The sequence below is a fragment of the Oncorhynchus gorbuscha genome, unplaced genomic scaffold (genome assembly GCF_021184085.1).
Source record: "Oncorhynchus gorbuscha isolate QuinsamMale2020 ecotype Even-year unplaced genomic scaffold, OgorEven_v1.0 Un_scaffold_3516, whole genome shotgun sequence".
NCBI lineage: Eukaryota > Metazoa > Chordata > Actinopteri > Salmoniformes > Salmonidae > Oncorhynchus > Oncorhynchus gorbuscha.
In genome coordinates this window covers 1-23,830 of record NW_025747733.1, presented here as the reverse complement: position 1 = coordinate 23,830, position 23,830 = coordinate 1, and the positions used below count along the sequence as shown (strand labels likewise).

Here is a 23,830-nt window from a genome sequence, read left to right as displayed (position 1 = left end):
AACCAAACGGAAGAAAATGGACTGAAACTATGAGTGATTATACCTGAACACACCCAATATAAAAAAGTGTCCTAATGAATACGACCTTGTTTTTGGGGGAGGGGGGTGTGGGGAGTGGTTGTTATGATCTTTGACCCTCTCCCCCTCTTGTTCCCTAGTGTGTCAGCATCAGAGGAGAGGAGAGAGGAGCGTGGGGAGTGTAGTGGGTCCAGGGTGGTGCCCTGTCCCTCTCTGAAGGAGGCGGAGAGTGCGTCTATCCCGTTACTGCGTCAGCGATGAGCAAATACACGACACGATGCAAACGCTCCGCTCCAGGGACCGGCCCTCCCACTCCGGGTATATAAGGGTCAGTCCTGCACCTTCAGGAGAAGTGTCCCGCTGTCTGTTCCAGCTGTACTCCCTCTACTGTACACTCCTCTCCTCTACTGTTATCAGACTGTTGAGCCCAGCCTGTGTGGACTGACTGAAGGTAATTGAACTTTGTGTGGCTATTTATTTTTCTAATTTTTCTGCTGTGAGGTCGCTGTGGTTATCAGTAAAGAAGCTGAACACTTGAAGCATGGGACTGATTCCTTGCACAATGGGTTCTCTACAATTGAAGTACAGGGTTTAAGTTCAGGTCAATAATCCAACTGGGTTCCAGTCAACTATGTGAGGACGTAATTGTGTTTTTCATATGAAATCTGTCTTGAATTCATGTAGACATTCATTCACTGTAGCTAGTTTGAGAAATGATGGTGTGTCCTGACTCCTGTTTAACATCTGATTTATTATTTCTGCCTGAATAAACCTTCCTTTGGAATGCTGTCCTATATTTGTTTTCATTCTATACAACCCAGACAGTTCTTGTTTGTTGAATCTACATGAAATATTCACTAGTCCATTGGTGGAATGAAGACATCTTCACCCGGGAGAGAACTTTTCAATGGCTCTTTAAACAGAGAAGAGTCTGTTTTTTCTGCCTCTGAGGCGTCTTATGGTAGAAAAGTTAATTCTCCTGACTGGAAGCTGAAGAAGCCGATAACATGGATCGCTGCCTAATTGTGTTGGTTCTTTCCTCCAGGATTATATTTCAACAGGAAAGACTCATCCATCAGTATTACTTTCCTACAACTTATATGACTGGTCAATTCATATTGGGTGGGAAAGGGCACATTCATTTTGTTTTAACAAAATGTATTGTTTTGGCTAATTGCCTTCTACCCCTGTGCTGCATAATGCAACAAAAAAGTTTCAGCTGTGTCACGAGGAAAAATATCATGGTATTCCTTGTAAAACATACATTTTTTAAATAGACTCAAATGTAATACAGATCTATGCAGAGATGTTAATTCATGTTCTCTTTTGATGCTAATCTTTTCTGATGTTCTGTCCATCTCTCTCTCTGTGCCCCCTCCCTCTCTCTGTGCCCCTCCCTCTCTCTGTGCCCCCCCTCTCTCCCCTCTCTCTGTGCCCCCTCCCTCTCTCTGTGCCCCCTCCCTCTCCCCCTCCCTCTCTCTGCCCCCTCCCTCTCTCTGTGCCCCTCCCTCTCTCTGTGTCCCCTCCCTCTCTCTGTGTCCCCCTCCCTCTCTCTGTGTCCCTCCCTCTCTCTGTGCCCCTCCCTCTCTCTGTGTCCCCTCCCCCCTCCCTCTCTCTGTGCCCCTCCCAATCTCTGTGTCCCCTCCCTCTCTGTGCTGTGTCCCCTCCCTCTCCTGTGTCCCCTCCCTCTCTCTGTGTCCCCTCCCTCAGCAATGAATGCAGGCATCTGTGTATGTGTACTGCTGGCTGCGTTCTCTGGCAGCAGTTTGGGGCGCCCATCGCACTCGCAGGATGAGGACAAGCCTGAGCCCCCCCAGCTCGACAGCGTTATGTCTCCCCAACACACACGCCACACCCGTTCAGCACCCTCCAGTGGCCAGCTCATCCCCTTCTCCAAACCGGCAGAGGACGAGGCAGAGGACCCCCGCACCAGCCTGCGTGAACTACTGGGAAGATTGATATCCAGGAAAGGTAAGCCATGGCATCTGTTACATGTTTGTTCAAATAAAATAGACCAATGTTAAAGGTTTGTTCCTAAATATCATATTCTAGGGTTGTATGTTATCACAATCCTGGTATCCCTCACTCATGAACTAAGTCACCAATTATATTAAGTCATGTATTAAGTCACCGTATTCTCTATGTAGTGCACTACTTTGAACAGGGCACATAGCACTCTGATCAAAAGTAATGCACTATTTAGGAATAGGGTACCATTTGGGACTCAGGACAGTAACCTTGTATGAGTTTTGGATTGGCATCATCTCCACTCTGATAGCTTTCCCATCTCTATAGTTAAAGCACTTTTCCTCTGAGAAGGAAGAGAAGTCCCACAGTACGAGAGACAGCCATGGAGGAGAAAGTTGATAGTGGGAATTATCCAGACTGAGAGGAGGCCTTCCCTCCAGTGGTTTTCATCACGTAACAGAGAGATGAAGAAATATAAGATTGTTAGAGAAAGAAAGCCTCCCTCCATCCTTCCTCTCTCTCCTCTGTCATCATTCATCTCTCTGGGTGTTGTCACAATCCAGCCATGGCTGTGTCATGCTGCTGTTGTCTGGCCCTGCTCAAACTGGACTTTTAGACTTTTAGAAACAATCAAATAAATGGCTATATTTTGCCATTTTAAAAGGACCTCTACAAATGTTGTGTAGGTTAGTGCGGTTTGTAGATATCCTTAACTCCTCTGAAGAGGGCCAGAACATCTGTACACATAATAATGAACATTTACACACAGAAGCACATGCCAAAGAATGAAACAGTCAGTGTCTCCAGTGGATTCATAATGACGGCCGGCACCAGTCCCTGGGATGATGCTGAGCGGATGTTGCTGAGCGGATGTTGCTGAGCGGATGTTGCTGAGCGGATGATGCTGAGCGGATGATGCTGAGCGGATGATGCTGAGCGGATGATGCTGAGCGGATGATGCTGAGCGGATGTTGCTGAGCAGATGTTGCTGAATGGTCCCATCAGATAGCTAGCCAACACTGATTTAGTCAATTAACAAGTGCTCATTTGTTTTAATCCAATAGTTCTTCCCTGATCCCTGGAACATAAAATGTTTAAGAAACATGTTCTGATCCAACATACCAAGGCGTTGTGTTATCCTGATCCCAAACAGTCATAAGGATGGGATGCTTTCTAGGAATAATTATATTATGTTCTTTCATCTAATGATACAATCAAATGAATAAGGTTATACCCACAGGAGACTCCAGTGCCTGTTACAGTAGAGATGCTGTGACATCAGTCTCTGTGCCAGACAGAAATATATATTATATCCATGAGAATATAATGTAGTATTTAAAAGGGCAATCTAGGATTCAAACAATGCACAAGCACCATTTCTTTGGTAAAAAGCTGAAGGATTGTGCTGGAGAAAAGTAACCCCTCAAATTCCCTGCTTTCAGGATCATTGCAGAGGAGCTCGTCTCTGAGCAGCAGAGCCAGTGGTCCGGGTCCCAGCCACAAGATAAAGGACAGAGACTACCTGGGCTGGATGGACTTCGGACGCCAGCAGTGCAGAGGAGTGGTCGAGGAGTACTCCTCATAGAAACAGACACCACTAAATCCATCTCAATTATCAGAAAACTAAAAAAATCATTGTCCCCAACAGCTAGATTTATTATGATGTATTTGATGTAAATGTGTTTGTAAAACTGATATGAAGCAATATATATATACAGTACGTAAACAGATTTTTGAAGAAAACAAAAAGGTTTGATGCTTTTCTTACATGTACCCTATACACAGTCCCATGTCCTTAAAACACACAGACACCTAATCAGACAGATTTTGTAGTAGAATCAACCAAGTCTGCATTATATATAACATCCTTCTCCATAGTGTTTCCAAACACTAAGGCCTTGGGTTCATTGTATTCCTAAGTGCCATGCAGTCTAGTGCGTTTAGTGGGCTCATGACTTGCTCTATTTGTCATTTACAAATAATGTTACACAACGGCTCATCTGACTCATATTTGCTCCCCCATTATGCTGGACCACAGTTGCCACACATTGTTCACAGCTCTAGTCATCACTGAGCCACAGGGATGCAGCAACATACAGCAAGATCCTCCTCTTAATGCAGAAGGTACAGGGAGGTTAGACCGTGAGAGACGACAGTGGGTGTATTAGCAGCACACACCATTTAGGTCTGAAAGTGATACCTCCCTGAGCAACTTGTCTTCTTATGGACCCACTGTACCTACAGCAGCCCAGCACATCACTCGGACTGAATTAAAGAGCAAGAGCATTTTTGTTCCTGAGCCGTCCTCCAAATCTACTTTTTCAGACACACGGCCCTAGAGTGTGATTTTAGCGGCAATAACAGAGGCAATATCACATCTCAGTCACTAAATAGATCAACCGGAACACACAGGAGACAAATAGAGCCTGGGTTTTACATTAGACAAAGCACGCAGCTTAACAAATATTGGATGGAGTACCACTTGGGTGCATTGGAGACAATGGCTTGGCTTGGATTGCACTGTTGTGAGCATAAAGCTTGGCTAGCGCTGCACTAATGCTAGCGCAGGTGTCCCTCAATGAGCTGATTTAATTATTTGCGACAGGTTTTCGTTGTGGGATGGGAGGCAGGAGGCAGAGGAAGGTGGAGGAGGGGAAGCAGAGGAGGGGAGAAGGGGAGGGTGAGGAGGGGAAATGGGAGGGTGAGGAGGAGGATGAGGGGAGGATGAGCGGATGTGGAGAGGAAAATGGGAGGGAGAATCAGGAGAGGTGAAGGAGGGGAGAATGGGGGCAGAGAGCAGGCAGGGGGAGGATGAGGGGAGAAAGAGGATGAGGGGAAGTGGAAGAGAAGAAGAGGATGAGGAGGAGGATGAGGGGAGGTGGAGGAGAAGAGGAGGATGAGGGGAAGTGGAGGAGAAGAGGAGGATGAGGGGAGGTGGAGAAGAAGAGGATGAGGAGAAGGGGAGGATGAGGAGGGAGTAGGGAGGGATCTGTTGCATAATAAAGCATGGCAAAAAATACAGAAAAACATGAAACATCTGCTGCTGCTGCTGCTGGGCAATTACATGTATTGGTGCCCATTTACAACAGACAGTGGCTAACTGCTGGGTCCACATTAGGCTCAATGAGATGCTAGAAGGTTGGGACTGGGGATGGTGAGACCCCACAGGGAGACAGTGATTTGACAGGCCTAGAGAGAGATGGCAGGTAGGGGGGATTATGTAGGACCACTAAACATTTCAGAATACTTGTGCAGATCCCAAAAAGGATGAATCATTTCAGTTCCTTTAATATATTTTTCTGAGCATTAACAATCTTCTTTGAAGTCCATGATAATGCAAGTCAAACGTCAATTTGATCATCAATTTGTTTGTAAGACACCAAAAATATCACTAAGAAAATGTGAATATGTTGAATAGAACAAGAGCTCCAGCATATTTCATTGAACGACCTTATAATAATGCATATAATACATCAACATAAATAAATAATTCCCCCTAAGACCTCTAAGGGAGTGGAATCATGGCCATTGTCACCATTGTACAGCACCCCTGTAGCAATTAGGGTTAAGTGCCTTGCTCAAGGGCACAGTGACAGATGATTTATTTCACTTTGTCGGCTCCGGTATTCGAACCAGCAATCTTTCAGTTACTGACCCAATGCCTTAACCATGAGGCTACCTGCTACGCTGGATCCATCTGTGAATATCAAGTGGCTTGTTGTTCAAGTGGATGTGTGATCATACCAGATGTTCCCACTAATTACAAACAAAAGAGAGGACTTCCTTGAACATGGAGAAAGGGGCACTGAAAGAGCACTTAGGGAACAGCTGAATGGGGGTTTATTTCTGCTGCTGTCTGTAGTAATGGACCCTCAACACAATGCACTTGGTTCCAACAACACTGAAATTCTCAAATAGTCATCTAATTGCATGAAACTGAGGCCAAGATCTTTCCCATGTGAACACGTGTTGTAGCTCGGTCCATATTGTCCTCATAAAGCTGTGTGGGCACCAGTATGGTGAAACACCATGAAACTGAGGACAAGATCTTTCCCATGTGAACACATGTTGTAGCTCGGTCCATATTGTCCTCATAAAGCTGTGTGGGCACCAGTATGGTGAAACACCATGAAACTGAGGACAAGATCTTTCCCATGTGAACACGTGTTGTAGTCCTCGGTCCATATTGTCCTCATAAAGCTGTGACCAGTATGGTGAAACACCATGAAACTGAGGACAAGATCTTTCCCATGTGAACACGTGTTGTAGCTCGGTCCATATTGTCCTCATAAAGCTGTGTGGGCACCAGTATGGAGAAACACCATGAAACTGAGGACAAGATCTTTCCCATGTGAACACGTGTTGTAGCTCGGTCCATATTGTCCTCATAAAGCTGTGTGGGCACCAGTATGGAGAAACACCATGAAACTGAGGACTGTAAGTCGCTTTGGATAAAAGCGTCTGCTAAATGGCATATATTATTATTATTATTATTAAGATCTTTCCCATGTGAACACGTGTTGTAGCTCGGTCCATATTGTCCTCATAAAGCTGTGTGGGCACCAGTATGGTGAAACACCATGAAACAACAGTTGTCAAGTACATGTCTTCAAACACGGTTCATTATCATGAGGATTTCTGGTGATTTGTGCTCCAAACATGATGTTATTATTTTGTCTGTAGTGAACTCCAACCAACACTACATAGACAGATAAATAAAAGACATGAAAGCAAGCAGGTCATATCAATTGTTTTATTGATAAAAGCCTTTTTTGCAAATTGGTGCTCTTGAAATTCTGGAACACAAAACCCTTGTTTTTAAACCAGTGTTCTGACCACTTCATGGCCTGAACAACATTTTTGTCCCTTATATATATATATATATTCTAGTTTATTAAAAAGAGTTAACATGGCTAAATGCATTGCATACATACCATTTACAATGTACAAGTAGTATAATAATAATTCCCTTTGTGGTTGAAATGCAGTAAAAGCATCATTTAAATCAACAGACACACATGGACTTCATATTTTCTGCTGTTAATCAATACATTCAAAGGCTTTTCAAGTTACACACAATGTCAGCAAGGACCAATCTCTACTTTTGTCAGAAGTTAATGATAAATACTAGGCGTTTCTTCTTTATTTCAACACATATACTGCATCTATCCAAGATGTAATGAGAGCTCATCTTCTCTGCAGTTCAAGTTAAAACTCGAGGAGGAGGATAACCTCAGAACACAAAGCAGTTGTCTGCTCATACCAGGGAGGAACCAGACAGATCAGTCAGTCCAACAACAATGGAACTATGTAAAGTATGAGGCACTAGGACGTATTCCCTCCAGCTCTCCATTCCACAACTTCATTTACAGTACAGAGGCTTTAGTTTAAAGCTAACAGTTCAGTCACCAAAGCTTGTTACCAGAAAGATGAAAGTCAGAAGAAAAATCTAACTTGTATAATGTTTCTCTCATAAAAGTCAACCGCGTCCATTCCAGAGAACTCTTCTACACACCTTTTGTAATGGGAGACAGCAGTTAGTGGGCCCTGGTTGAAATGTCCTGTATATCTGATTATCACCTTAACCAAATGACTCAAGCCTTTCTTAGACTATATAGGCCTATAGGTAAATCTTTCAACAACTTTATACACACACACATGCTCACATACTCGCACTGCACACAAATGTCTATAAATCATGTTGGTCTGTTACAATGTATCCAAGTTCAAACCACAGCCTATTCATTCACGGCAAACATCCATGCATCCCTCTTGGCTTCAAGTGTGGCTCCTTCCCACTCTTTATTTGGATCAACTTTGAGGTGAATAACATGTGTTGTTGCCCAGTATTGTGCTAGCTAGTAGTATGAATACTGTACCTCCAACATTTCGTTTCCTCAATAAAGGTCTTCGTTATGTGCATATTGTCATGATGTCACTGAACACCCTTAAATACCAGTTAAGGTGTGATCGTTGGTACTGCTTGCCACTCATTAGCTAATTAACAGGAAGAGACAGTGCTTTATCTCTACATGTATACGTTTGGACCTGGGAATAAAATAAATAGATGTTTAATATGAGTTTACCTGGGCTTGGAAGCGCTCCGTTTCCTAAACAGATAACAGGTGCTACAGTACATCTTCAGCCTACCGATCTGCAGGGCCAATCAACAACTAAACAATAACACATCAAGGTACTATTTACTGAGGCTTGTAAGCAGAGAGAAAAGAGGACAGAGGAGAGGAGAGGAAAGGAGATGGAGACAGAATAGAGCGAGAGGACAGAATAGAGAAAGAGGACAGGAGAGGAGAGAGAGACAGAATAGTGAAACAGAATAGAGAAAGAGGACAGGAGAGGAGAGAGAGAATAGAGAAAGAGGACAGGAGAGAGAGAGAATAGAGAAAGAGGACAGGAGAGGAGAGAGAGACAGAATAGAGGAGAGGACAGGAGAGGGAGACAGAATAGAGAAAGGGGACAGGAGAGGAGAGAGAGACAGAATAGAGAAAGAAAGACAAAATAATTAGCATTGATACAAAATGCACTGTAAAAAGAAAGGGCATCTCTTTCAGGCACAGAGTTGATTTGTCACAGACCGGGGGACTCATACAGCAGCTATATATACATCCAACTCATCTGACAGGTGACAGACAGAAGAGAAAAGTCAACATTCATTCACCCATCATTGAGACTAGTCTGTCTGGGGAGCTTGGAGGAAGAAGCCAGGAGCATGTCTGTGGGGCTTTGGGGCCCCGGGCCCTTCATAGCCATGCCGGCCCCTACCATGGCCGGGTAGCTGCGGTTACGGCGGATGCCTGCGTTCAGAGCGGGGCCGAGGCCCCCTATGGGACTGGTCACCACAGAAGGGCAGAAGTGGGAAGGGCGGTGGAGGCCGCTGAGGGGCCCCAGCATGGTGGGCCCCGTGGCCCCTGATAAAGAGGGGCTGGCCCCAGCCACGCTGAAGCGCTTCAGCTTGTCCACCAGCTTCAGATTGTGGACGCTGACGTCAGTCTGACACTCGCTGTCTGCTGACTCACTGCTCTGGGCCTCTGCCCTCACCTCCTTCAGGATGGAGCTGGCCGGCTTCGATGCCAGGAAGTTGTCATAGGGCGGGGCGCTGGGACTGAGTTCGAAGGGGCCAACGGGGCTGCTGGGTTTGGCACATAGGGAGCGGTGGGTTGGGGAGTTGGGCGGCGTGGAGGGTAGGGTGTCAGGGGGCCGCGGCGGTAGAAGCGACGGTAGCCCCCCAGTGGGGATGGAGGTGCTACAGTCTGCCCGGTCCCAGCTCTGAGGGTTGTAGACTGCTGCAGAGATGCCTCGCTCCTGGAGGAGCCGCACCAGACCTCCACTAGTGCTCATGGTCTTGGTGGAGTCTCTCAGGTTGGTGAAGGACTCGGCTGCCAGGCTGAGGCGACGCGGGGTGCAAGGAGTTGAGCAGGGTGTAGATCTGACGCTGCTGCTGCTGGTCATGACGCAGGAGGCAGTAGGGCCCGACATAAGGCTGAAAGAGGGAGATGAGAGGGACACACACAGAACGTCACACACCGCTATACAGTCAGAAATACAGTCAGCTATACTGCTATACAGTCAGCCATACAGCCATACTGATATACAGTCAGCCATACAGTTATACAGTCTTCCATACAGTCAGCCATACTGCTATATAGTCAGCAATAGTCAGCTATACAGTCAGCTATACAGTCAGCCATACTGCTATACAGTCAGCCATACTGCTATACAGTCAGCAATAGTCAGCTATACAGTAAGCTATACAGTCAGCCATACTGCTATACAGTCAGCCATACTGCTATACAGTCAGCCATACTGCTATACAGTCAGCCACACCGCTATACAGTCAGCCACACCGCTATACAGTCAGCCACACCGCTATACAGTCAGCCACACCGCTATACAGTCAGCCACACCGCTATACAGTCAGCCACACCGCTATACAGTCAGCCACACCGCTATACAGTCAGCCACACCGCTATACAGTCAGCCACACCGCTATACAGTCAGCCACACCGCTATACAGTCAGCCATACCGCTATACAGTCAGCCATACCGCTATACAGTCAGCCATACAGTCAGCCATACTGCTATACAGTCAGCCATAGTACTATACAGTCAGCCACACAGCTATACAGTCAGCCACACAGCTATACAGTCAGCCACACAGCTATACAGTCAGCCACACAGCTATACAGTCAGCCACACAGCTATACAGTCAGCCACACAGCCATACTGATATACAGTCAGCCATACAGTTATACAGTCTTCCATACAGTCAGCCATACTGTTATATAGTCAGCAATAGTCAGCTATACAGTCAGCTATACAGTCAGCCATACTGCTATACAGTCAGCCATACTGCTATACAGTCAGCAATAGTCAGCTATACAGTAAGCTATACAGTCAGCTATACTGCTATACAGTCAGCCATACTGCTATACAGTCAGCAATAGTCAGCTATACAGTAAGCTATACAGTCAGCCATACTGCTATACAGTCAGCCATACTGCTATACAGTCAGCAATAGTCAGCTATACAGTAAGCTATACAGTCAGCCACACCGCTATACAGTCAGCCACACCGCTATACAGTCAGCCACACCGCTATACAGTCAGCCACACCGCTATACAGTCAGCCATACAGTCAGCCATACTGCTATACAGTCAGCCATAGTACTATACAGTCAGCCACACAGCTATACAGTCAGCCACACAGCTATACAGTCAGCCACACAGCTATACAGTCAGCCACACTGCTATACAGTCAGCCACACTGCTATACAGTCAGCCACACTGCTATACAGTCAGCCACACAGCTATACAGTCAGCCACACTGCTATACAGTCAGCCACACTGCTATACAGTCAGCCACACTGCTATACAGTCAGCCACACTGCTATACAGTCAGCCACACTGCTATACAGTCAGCCACACAGCTATACAGTCAGCCATACTGCTATACAGTCAGCCATACTGCTATACAGTCAGCCATACTGCTATACAGTCAGCCATACTGCTATACAGTCAGCAATACTGCTATACAGTCAGCAATACTGCTATACAGTCAGCAATACAGTCAGCCACACCGCTATACAGTCAGCCACACCACTATACAGTCAGCCACACCGCTATATAGTCAGCCATACCGCTATACAGTCAGCCATACCGCTATACAGTCAGCAATACTGCTATACAGTCAGCTATACAGTCAGCCACACCGCTATACAGTCAGCCACACCGCTATACAGTCAGCCACACCGCTATACAGTCAGCCACACCGCTATACAGTCAGCCACACCGCTATACAGTCAGCCACACAGTCAGCTATCCTGTTATACAGTCACAAATACAGTCAGCTATACTGCTATACAGTTAGCAATACAGTCAGCTATACTGCCATACAGTTTGCAATACAGTCAGCTATACTGCCATACAGTTTGCAATACAGTCAGCCATACTGCTATACAGTTAGCAATACAGTCAGCTATACTGCCATACAGTTAGCAATACAGTCAGCTATACTGCCATACAGTTAGCAATACAGTCAGCCATACTGCCATACAGTCAGCCATACAGTCAGCCACACAGCTATACAGTCAGCCACACAGCTATACAGTCAGCCACACAGCTATACAGTCAGCCACACAGCTATACAGTCAGCCACACAGCTATACAGTCAGCCACACAGCTATACAGTCAGCCACACAGCTATACAGTCAGCCACACAGTCAGCCACACAGTCAGCCACACAGCTATACAGTCAGCCACACAGCTATACAGTCAGCCACACAGCTATACAGTCAGCCACAGTCAGCTATCCTGTTATACAGTCAGCAATACAGTCAGCTATACAGTTAGCAATACAGTCAGCTATACTGCCATACAGTCAGCCATACAGTCAGCAATATAGTCAGCTATACTGCTAGCCATTGCGCTATACAGTCAGCCATTGCGCTATACAGTCAGCCATACTGCTATACAGTCAGCCATAGAGCTATACAGTCAGCCATAGAGCTATACAGTCAGCCATAGCGCTATACAGTCAGCCATAGCGCTATACAGTCAGCCACAGTCAGCCATACTGCTATACAGTCAGCCACAGTCAGCCATAGCGCTATACAGTCAGTCAGACTGCTATACAGTCAGCCATAGCGCTATACAGTCAGCCATAGCGCTATACAGTCAGCCATAGCGCTATACAGTCAGCCATACAGTCAGCCATAGCGCTATACAGTCAGCCATACTGCTATAGTCAGCCACAGTCAGCCACAATGCTATACAGTCAGCCACACTGCTATACAGTCAGCCACACTGCTATACAGTCAGCCACACTGCTATACAGTCAGCCACAGTCAGCTATACAGTCAGCCACAGTCAGCTATACTGTGTATACAGTCAGCTATACTGTGTATACAGTCAGCTATACTGTGTATACAGTCAGCTTTACAGTCAGCTATACTGCTATACATTCTGCCACACAGTCAGCTATACAACCAGCTATACAGTCAGCTATGCTGCCATACAGTCAGCCATACAGTCAGCCACACCGCTATACAGTCAGCCACACCGCTATACAGTCAGCCACACAGTCAGCTATCCTGTTATACAGTCACAAATACAGTCAGCTATACTGCCATACGGTTAGCAATACAGTCAGCTATACTGCTCTACAGTTAGCAATACAGTCAGCCACACAGCTATAGTCAGCCACACAGCTATACAGTCAGCCAGTCAGCTATACTGCTATACAGTTAGCAATACAGTCAGCTATACTGCCATACAGTTAGCAATACAGTCAGCTATACTGCCATACAGTTAGCAATACAGTCAGCTATACTGCCATACAGTTAGCAATACAGTCAGCTATACTGCCATACAGTTAGCAATACAGTCAGCTATCCTGTTATACAGTCAGCCATACCACTATACAGTCAGCCATACCGCTATACAGTCAGCAATACTGCTATACAGTCAGCAATACTGCTATACAGTCAGCAATACAGTCAGCCACACCGCTATACAGTCAGCCACACCGCTATACAGTCAGCCACACCGCTATACAGTCAGCCACACAGTCAGCTATCCTGGTATACAGTCACAAATACAGTCAGCTATACTGCTATACAGTTAGCAATACAGTCAGCTATACTGCCATACAGTTTGCAATACAGTCAGCCATACTGCTATACAGTTAGCAATACAGTCAGCTATACTGCCATACAGTTAGCAATACAGTCAGCTATACTGCCATACAGTTAGCAATACAGTCAGCCATACTGCCATACAGTCAGCCATACAGTCAGCCATACTGCCATACAGTCAGCCATACAGTCAGCCACACAGCTATACAGTCAGCCACACAGCTATACAGTCAGCCACACAGCTATACAGTCAGCCACACAGCTATACAGTCAGCCACACAGCTATACAGTCAGCCACACAGCTATACAGTCAGCCACACAGCTATACAGTCAGCCACAGTCAGCTATCCTGTTATACAGTCAGCAATACAGTTAGCAATACAGTCAGCTATACTGCCATACAGTCAGCCATACAGTCAGCAATATAGTCAGCTATACTGCTAGCCATTGCGCTATACAGTCAGCCATTGCGCTATACAGTCAGCCATACTGCTATACAGTCAGCCATAGCGCTATACAGTCAGCCATAGCGCTATACAGTCAGCCATAGCGCTATACAGTCAGCCACAGTCAGCCATACTGCTATACAGTCAGCCACAGTCAGCCATAGCGCTATACAGTCAGCCACAGTCAGCCATAGCGCTATACAGTCAGTCAGACTGCTATACAGTCAGCCAGACTGCTATACAGTCAGCCATAGCGCTATACAGTCAGCCATACAGTCAGCCATAGCGCTATACAGTCAGCCATACTGCTATAGTCAGCCATACTGCTATAGTCAGCCACAGTCAGCCACACTGCTATACAGTCAGCCACACTGCTATACAGTCAGCCATACTGTGTATACAGTCAGCTATACTGTGTATACAGTCAGCTATACTGTGTATACAGTCAGCTATACTGTGTATACAGTCAGCTATACTGTGTATACAGTCAGCTATACTGTGTATACAGTCAGCTATACTGTTATACAGTCAGCTTTACAGTCAGCTATACTGCTATACATTCTGCCACACAGTCAAAAAAAAAAGAAAAAAAAATGCCATTTAGCAGACGCTTTTATCCAAAGCGACTTACAGTCATGTGTGCATACATTCTACGTATGGGTGGTCCCGGGATCGAACCCACTACCCTGGCGTTACAAGCACCATGCTCTACCAACTGAGCTATACAACCAGCTATACAGTCAGCTATGCTGCCATACAGTCAGCCATACCGCTATACAGTCAGCCACACCGCTATACAGTCAGCCACACAGTCAGCTATCCTGTTATACAGTCACAAATACAGCCAGCTATACTGCCATACGGTTAGCAATACAGTCAGCTATACTGCTCTACAGTTAGCAATACAGTCAGCCACACAGCTATAGTCAGCCACACAGCTATACAGTCAGCCAGTCAGCTATCCTGTTATACAGTCAGCTATACTGCTATACAGTTAGTAATACAGTCAGCTATACTGCCATACAGTTAGCAATACAGTCAGCTATACTGCCATACAGTTAGCAATACAGTCAGCTATACTGCCATACAGTTAGCAATACAGTCAGCTATACTGCCATACAGTTAGCAATACAGTCAGCTATCCTGTTATACAGTCAGCAATACAGTCAGCTATACTGCCACCACAGTTAGCAATACAGTCAGCTATACCGCCATACAGTCAGCCATACCACTATACAGTCAGCCACACAGCTATACAGTCAGCCACACAGCTATACAGTCAGCCACACAGCTATACAGTCAGCCACACAACTATACAGTCAGCCACACAGCTATACAGTCAGCCACAGTCAGCTATCATGTTATACAGTCAGCAATACAGTCAGCTATACTGTGATACACTCAGCCATACTGCTATACAGTCAGCCACACCGCTATACAGTCAGCCAGTCAGCGTACTGTTATACAGTCAGCTATACTGTTATACAGTCAGCCACACCGCTATACAGTCAGCTGTCCTGTTACAGTCAGCCATACTGCTATACAGTCAGCCACACCGCTATACAGTCAGCTATCCTGTTATACAGTCAGCAATACAGTCAGCTATACAGTCAGCAATACAGTCAGCCATACTGCCATACAGTCAGCAATATAGTCAGCTATACTGCTAGCCATACTGCTATACAGTCAGCCATACTGCTATACAGGCAGCCATACTGCTATACAGTCAGCCATAGCGCTATACAGTCAGCCATACAGCTATACAGTCAGCCACAGTCAGCCATACTGCTATACTGTCAGCCATAGCGTTATACAGTCAGCCACACTGCTATACAGTCAGCCAGTCAGCGTACTGTTACAGTCAGCTATACTGTTACAGTCAGCTATACTGTTACAGTCAGCTATACTGTTACAGTCAGCTATACTGTTACAGTCAGCTATACTGTTATAGTCAGCTATACAGTCAGCTTTACAGTCAGCTATACATTCTGCCACACAGTCAGCTATACATTCTGCCACACAGTCAGCTATACAGTCAGCTATACAGTCAGCTATACTGTTATACAGTCAGCTATACTGTTATACAGTCAGCTATACTGTTATACAGTCAGCTATACTGTTATACAGTCAGCTTTACAGTCAGCTATACTGTTATACATTCTGCCACACAGTCAGCTATACAACCAGCTATACAGTCAGCTATACAGTCAGCTATGCTGCCATACAGTCAACCATACAGTCAGCCATACCGCTATACAGTCAGCCACACCGCTATACAGTCAGCCACACCGCTATACAGTCAGCCACACAGTCAGCTATCCTGTTATACAGTCACAAATACAGTCAGCTATACTGCCATACGGTTAGCAATACAGTCAGCTATACTGCTATACAGTTAGCAATACAGTCAGCCACACAGCTATAGTCAGCCACACAGCAATACAGTCAGCCAGTCAGCTATCCTGTTATACAGTCAGCTATACTGCCGTACAGTTAGCAATACAGTCAGCAATACAGTCAGCTATCCTGTTATACAGTCAGCAATACAGTCAGCTATACTGCCATACAGTTAGCAATACAGTCAGTCACCGCCATACAGTCAGCCACACAGCTATACAGTCAGCCACACAGCTATACAGTCAGCCACACAGCTATACAGTCAGCCACACAGCTATACAGTCAGCCACACAGCTATACAGTCAGCCACACAGCTATACAGTCAGCCACACAGCTATACAGTCAGCCACACAGCTATACAGTCAGCCACAGTCAGCTATCCTGTTATACAGTCAGCAATACAGTCAGCTATACTGTGATACACTCAGCCATACTGCTATACAGTCAGCCACACCGCTATACAGTCAGCCAGTCAGCGTACTGTTATACAGTCAGCTATACTGTTATACAGTCAGCTATACTGTTATACAGTCAGCTATACTGTTACAGTCAGCTATACTGTTATACAGTCAGCCACACCGCTATACAGTCAGCTACACCGCTATACAGTCAGCTATCCTGTTATACAGTCAGCAATACAGTCAGCTATACAGTCAGCAACACAGTCAGCCATACTGCCATACAGTCAGCAATATAGTCAGCTATACTGCTAGCCATAGCTCTACACAGTCAGCCATACTGCTATACAGTCAGCCATACTGCTATACAGTCAGCCATACAGTCAGCCATACTGCTATACAGTCAGCCATAGCGCTATACAGTCAGCCATAGCGCTATACAGTCAGCCATAGCGCTATACAGTCAGCCATAGCGCTATACAGTCAGCCATAGCGCTATACAGTCAGCCATAGCGCTATACAGTCAGCCATACTGCTATACAGTCAGCCATACAGCTATACAGTCAGCCACAGTCAGCCATACTGCTATACTGTCAGCCATAGCGCTATACAGTCAGCCACACTGTTATACAGTCAGCCAGTCAGCGTACTGTTATACAGTCAGCTATACTGTTATACAGTCAGCTATACTGTTAGTCAGCTATACTGTTACAGTCAGCTATACTGCTATACATTCTGCCACACAGTCAGCTATACTGTTATACAGTCAGCTATACTGTTATACAGTCAGCTATACTGTTATACAGTCAGCTATACTGTTATACAGTCAGCTAAACTGTTATACAGTCAGCTTTACAGTCAGCTATACTGCTATACATTCTGCCACACAGTCAGCTATACAGCTATACAGTCAGCTATACAGTCAGCTATACAGCCAGCTATACAGTCAGCTATACAGCCAGCTATACAGTCAGCTATACAGTCAGCTATACAGTCAGCTATACAGTCAGCTATACAGTCAGCTATACAGTTATACAGTCAGCTATACTGTTATACAGTCAGCTATACTGTTATACAGTCAGCTATACAGTTATACAGTCAGCTAAACTGTTATACAGTCAGCTAAACTGTTATACAGTCAGCTTTACAGTCAGCTATACTGCTATACATTCTGCCACACAGTCAGCTATACAGCTATACAGTCAGCTGTACAGTCAGCTATACAGTCAGCTGTACAGTCAGCTATACAGTCAGCCATGCTGCCATACAGTCAGCTATGCTCCTCAGCTTTGACAGACATAGCCAGAGCCTAGACCACACAATAGATCCTTCTAGAGCCTAGACCACACAATAGATCATTCTAGAGCCTAGACCACACAATAGATCCTTCTAGAGCCTAGACCACACAATAGCTATTCAATAGGTTGATTTTAGTCTGACCATCATTGATCATCAATGTTAGTTTCCTTTTTTAGCACACAAACTGATGCAGACTAGTACAATAAAATGGAGCTTCCTGGTACAATGTAAATGAACTAACCAATCACTGCCCATATCAATATCAGATCAAATAGAAAACAATATTAACACCTCACTGACTATTTGATTCAGAAACCAACAGACAAATCAATGGGACACTTTGACAAGGTTATCTGGATGTTACCCCAAACACATGCTATTTCAACCCCAGATAACGTTTCCTGGAAAACCCCAAAGGAAATCAGAGACACAGTGCTAACACACCGGTAATTATACAAACCAGTGTTATGAACACTGTTCCAAACATAGTTCTGGAAGCAATGAACACCCACAAGCTTTTAGCATCAATCATCAGACCACAATCAAGTTGTATGAATCAAGGCCAGGGCCCAATCATTATATTATGGAAGACATTTTCATCTGATCGTCATTGATTAGAGTCTCAGCCCGTTGGGGCAGAGCTGTTCTAGATTTGTTTGATTGACAGTTGGCAGGAGGGGGGTTAGAGGGTTTAGAGACCAAAGGAAGCAGAATAGTTAGAAGGGGACAGCGAGGCAGGCTTTGTTATTCCCCGGAACAACCCCAACACTACAGAGTCAGACCCCAAATCCCCTACAATGAGGCCACGCTACTAGTCATGTGACATGCGACAGGTCTCACCCACAGGGCGGGAGGGCGTGGCTCAGTGGGCCTGCTGCTCTAAATCAGCCTTCAGAACAACATGATAGAGAGCGGCTTCCTCTTCCTCATCACATGACCTGGAAGGGATGGGGGCAATTCAATACAATTCAATCATCTTTATTCAGGAGGGGCAATTATAGCTGTCAGACAGTGGGCATGTGTTAAACACACCATGGCTCAGCCAGGGCAAAGGAAAACGTACTTGTGAATGAAATCAAGACTAACTTAGATTAATAATATGAATTACTGTAAAATCTAAGTCACTATTTCCTTCAGCAATATGGGTTTATTATGATCCTCTCTGTATTATCATTCTCAGCCCAATGCTGAAAGCCAAGGAGGTTTCCACTGTCTGCAGTGGTAGCGGTTGACAGACACTGCCACCTAGTGGCTACAGGGGTACACTGCAGTGTCAGCATGCATCTCCAATGGCACTCTTTTCCCTATATGCTGTATAATATAATAATAATATATGCCATTTAGCAGACGCTTTTATCCAAAGCGACTTACAGTCATGTGTGCATACATTCTACGTATGGGTGGTCCCGGGGATCGAACCCACTACCCTGGCGTTACAAGCGCCATGCTCTACCAACTGAGCTACAGAAGGACCACGTAGTGCACTGCTTTGGTCCAGGTCCCACAGTGGATAGGGAAGCCATTTGGGACTCCACCAGTGTGGGGTAAGAGGGTTGTCTAACCTGGGGGTGACTCTGGTCAGCTCGTCTGAGGGGTGCATGATCCGACAGGTGGTGAAGGTATAGGTGGAGCTGGTGTTGGACATGCATTTACCAGGGAAGTGGGCTGTAGACAGGAAGAGAGAGAAGGGAAGAGAGGGAGAGAGAGAGGGGAAGGGTAGAGGGTTAGTATTGGGCAGAGGAACCAATATTCTTTTAAACACAAAACTTAAAATCAGACACTCAAAGACAGAGTGGATGGTTTAAAGCTGCATCAATTGCAAAGATGAAACCGCTGTATTTTTGCCTGAAGAAGCCGTTTTAAACCACTGAAAACAATTAGATCTCAATGATCTCAGCAGATTCCTAATATCCCAGGCATGAATTAGTGTTCCACTCTAACATAGGGATTCTCCATAGGGAACACAATGCAGGTTGAACTAAAAGCACTGGAGAGAAGTGGTGTGTTGACTGTTTGGAGCAGTGTGTGGACTCTGCAGTGTTGACTGTATGGACTCTGCAGTGTTGACTGCTTGGAGCCGTGTGTGGACTCTGCAGTGTTGACTGTTTGGACTCTGCAGTGTTGACTGTTTGGAGCCGTGTGTGGACTCTGCAGTGTTGACTGTTTGGAGCCGTGTGGGGACTCTGCAGTGTTGACTGCTTGGAGCCGTGTGGGGACTCTGCAGTGTTGACTGCTTGGAGCCGTGTGGGGACTCTGCAGTGTTGACTGCTTGGAGCCGTGTGGGGACTCTGCAGTGTTGACTGCTTGGAGCCGTGTGGGGACTCTGCAGTGTTGACTGCTTGGAGCTGTGTGGGGACTCTGCAGTGTTGACTGTTTGGAGCTGTGTGGGGACTCTGCAGTGTTGACTGTTTGGAGCTGTGTGGGGACTCTGCAGTGTTGACTGTTTGGAGCTGTGTGGGGACTCTGCAGTGTTGACTGTTTGGAGCTGTGTGGGGACTCTGCAGTGTTGACTGTTTGGAGCTGTGTGGGGACTCTGCAGTGTTGACTGTTTGGAGCTGTGTGGGGACTCTGCAGTGTTGACTGTTTGGAGCTGTGTGGGGACTCTGCAGTGTTGACTGTTTGGAGCTGTGTGGGGACTCTGCAGTGTTGACTGTTTGGAGCTGTGTGGGGACTCTGCAGTGTTGACTGTTTGGAGCTGTGTGGGGACTCTGCAGTGTTGACTGTTTGGAGCTGTGTGGGGACTCTGCAGTGTTGACTGTTTGGAGCTGTGTGGGGACTCTGCAGCTTAATGTCAAAGGCAGGAGATGAGGTGAAATTCACACCACTCCATAATCATTCCTAGAAAACAGGGTCATGGACTGAACATGTTTCCCAAATGGTCCCCTACTCACTATATAGTATACTACTTTTAACCAGAGCACTATGGGCCATGGTTGAAATAGGTCATTGTATAGGGAATAGGGGGCCATTTGGGATGACAGTAGTGTCATGTGGACTGGACAGCTGTGAGAGCACGTTGTTAACAGATCACGTCATCTGATATCACGACAACCAAACCACAGAGACCTGGACACTGGCCATAGGTTGTACATATTCCATCTGGAGAGTGTGTGTGTGTGTGTGTGTGTAATACGTATATACTACATCACTATGTAGGTTTACACTAACATAGGACATCTCTAATACTTGGCTTTTTGAGTGTTCTTCATGCCTTTGAGATGAAGAATGTTGTGATGGAAGACGAGAACAAAATCACAACAACATGATTTGACACCAGATGGGACACAAATGACTTGAGTGGACGGAAGTGGTGATCAGAACTGGAGAATTCAAATGAATCTGAATTTGGAAGGAAGGATCTTGAGATTTTAGGAACCGTGCAAATATGAGGTGGAGATTAAACACAATACTGAAATAAATTCAACTCAATACACTCAAAAGGGGTATGACAGTAGCACACGGATGAGGTGGGTGTGTCTGGATGGGTGGGAGGTGGGTGTGTCTGGACGAGGTGGGTATGTCTGGACACGTCTGGATGAGGTGGGTGTGTCTGGACGAGGTGGGTATGTCTGGACACATCTGGATGAGGTGGGTGTGTCTGGACGTGGGTGTCTGGAGATGAGGTGGGTGCAGATGTGTGCATGAGCGTGGAGGGATCGGGGACCGACGGGCAGGCGAGGAGGGGATGGCTATGGCCAATGAATGCCCCAATATCCTGAGGTAGAAGGGAGGGCTAGGGACGTCCGGTGCCTGTGTGACCCATTTAGCAGGCTCCCTCACCGGGCACCCCGTCAGCGGCTGCAGCCTGATCCTGGTTCTCCTGGTTCTTGCTGTCTGGAGGTGCAGGGGACGACAGTGATGTGCTGCCTGGGCCTGTCTCGCCCTCTTCCCTGGCTTCTCCCTCTGGAAGGTTGTTGTTGATGAATCTGCCACTGCAGGAGGAGGAGCAGGAGGAGGAGCGGGTACGGAGGCCCTGCCGGCTGAGGATGGAGATGCCACTACAGTCGGGGGTAGAGCCTGAGACAGACAGGTGGTCAGACTCCTCCACTACCTCAAAGTCCTCCTCCTCAAAGTCAGTGAACAGGTACATGTGCTCCAGGTCTAGTTCCAGAGGACGGAAGCCCTTAGTGACCACACCAGGCCGCGTGTCCAGGATCCCACCCAGGTTGGGCTGGGCCAGCTGCTGCCACTGGTGCAGGGTGGCCGAGCCTGGAAGGGAGAATATCAAACGTTAGACACGCATATATTATTAAAGTGTAATGATAATGTAATAAATATGAGCATATATTATTATAGTGTAACGATAATGTAATAACTATGAGTATATATTATTTATATATTATTATAGTGTAATGGCAATGCAATTAATCTCAGTGTAATGATAATGTAATAAATTATAGTTACAATGATAATGTAATTAATCTGTGTATTATTATAGCGTAATAATGTAATAAATGGTAGTGTAACGATATTGTAATAACAGTGTAATAATGTAATGAACTCACAAGTGTTGATTCATTGTGCATGTTAATAGTGTTGTCACCAGGTGGCACTAGAGACCCAGATTAGATACTCTACTAGATGTTTCCTACTACTGTATAACCTGACAGTGACTACGTCCCAAGAACTTATTTTATTTGGTTAATTGTGTGCTTCATACCTGATGTATAAGTGCATCTATCGAGTCAAACACAGAATCCAACTTGTATTTCAAACAGTTGCATTCAGGTTCTTTCAGGAGATATAACACAAATGTGTAGCAAATCTCTCGACAGCTTTTTGAAGATGCCTGATATGTTTGGAGATGATTTGACATGGACATTAGAGTAACAGGCTGTATGGCTGTTTAATGTAATCTCTCCTTGATAAAACATAGGATGAGAGGCACAGGGCCTCAACGATGCCGTGGAAAAGACCAGCAACAGGTCTGGATTTGCTGTGCATGATGATAACTAAACCAGGTTAAACTAATGTGTTTGGCAGGGCTAGAGGTGGGCCGGTCTAACTAAGTAAAGGCTCAGACACACCAATAACAGTTTCTGGAACTTGGCATATTTATTATGTAGAATCACTTAAAGAGTTTTGGCAGGCAGATGTCGACAGCGGGTGGTCCCTAAAACACAGCGTGCTGAACGATCAGCAGACGTAGACTAGATCCACATTCGGTGTGATGTGTGTGAGCCTCAACTAACTGTAGATGTGGAACCAGCAGCGGGGGCTGGGTGAGTCAGAAGTAGAAGGAGTACTGTGTCAACCAGCAGCAGGGTGAAAGGTGGTGGGGGAGGAGTCACCTTCCAGTGGCTTGACGATCTGCAGCTTCTCCGGCAGGTAGGAGCGGGAGCTGAATGAGTACCCAGACCAGATGGAAGAGGGGTGGGTTCCTCCCAGGGACATGATGCTCTCTGTGGGGTCATACTGCCGTTGTACACCTCTCCCTTCTCCACCAGCCCCTGGAGCTTCCGATCCCTCTCCTCCTCGAAGAACCGCCGCTCGCTCAGGTAGTTGTCCCGTCGCAGGGAGAGACGTCGCAGGGCTGCTTCCAGATCCTGAGAGCCCGGCGTTCCAGGGGTCCCTGGTTTCTTGTTGGAGTCATCCATACTGGGGGGGATAGAGCAGAAGACAACATGAGTCATGGCCATCAACCTGCATTTGCTGAGGACAGGAGAAACTGTGTACATTGTATTTATTTATTCAATCTAATCCTATTCAATGCTACAAGTCTATCAAGAGGTCCTATAACTGGTTTGCTGTACTCAATGAGACATACATAACAACGTACATAACAACGTGAATAGCAACAAGACTGGCTGATGACATCAACAAAAGTCAACAGTTATTTGCGGCTGTCAAACTTCATAACAAAAATCACCAATGGACATTTGACATCAACACAAAACGTTTTGACTTTCCTAGCATTATGTGCAGGGCCCACAACATAATCAGTTGTTACAGGAGAAACTGTTTGGTTGTATTGTACCGTGGTTGCTATGGGAACTAGTAAAGACAAACTTCTTCCTTTTTCTCTTGGTTTACACAGCAAAGCCATGGATATTGCTGTCAGTGGTGTTGTTGTAGAGTCAGCAAAGTGCTTAGTAACCCTAACCCATTACAATGATAGCAGATATGCATTCAGGAAACCATGGGAACAGTCTTGT

The 23,830-nt window shown here is 45.9% G+C and overlaps 1 protein-coding gene and 1 pseudogene across 1 annotated transcript; one reads left to right on the top strand and one right to left on the bottom strand.

Annotated features, from left to right (window-relative positions):
• The first annotated feature begins 370 nt into the window (after window positions 1–370).
• LOC124027839 (cholecystokinin-like) lies at window positions 371–3,571 on the top strand. Its single transcript, XM_046340097.1, has 3 exons — window positions 371–469; window positions 1,729–1,989; window positions 3,429–3,571. The coding sequence occupies exons 2-3, from the start codon at window positions 1,731–1,733 to the stop codon at window positions 3,569–3,571; spliced, it is 402 nt and encodes a 133-aa protein (XP_046196053.1). The 5' UTR covers window positions 371–469; window positions 1,729–1,730.
• A 5,011-nt stretch (window positions 3,572–8,582) lies between these two features.
• LOC124027838 lies at window positions 8,583–23,272 on the bottom strand (annotated as a pseudogene).
• Between the last annotated feature and the right edge of the window lie 558 nt (window positions 23,273–23,830).

Bases quoted from the DNA above. Each gene is read 5' to 3' on its own strand.
- LOC124027839 (XM_046340097.1), top strand. From the start codon at position 1,731: ATGAATGCAGGCATCTGTGTATGTGTACTGCTGGCTGCGTTCTCTGGC. The intron at 1,990-3,428 runs GTAAGCCATGGC...CCCTGCTTTCAG, and splicing joins AAGATTGATATCCAGGAAAG to GATCATTGCAGAGGAGCTCG.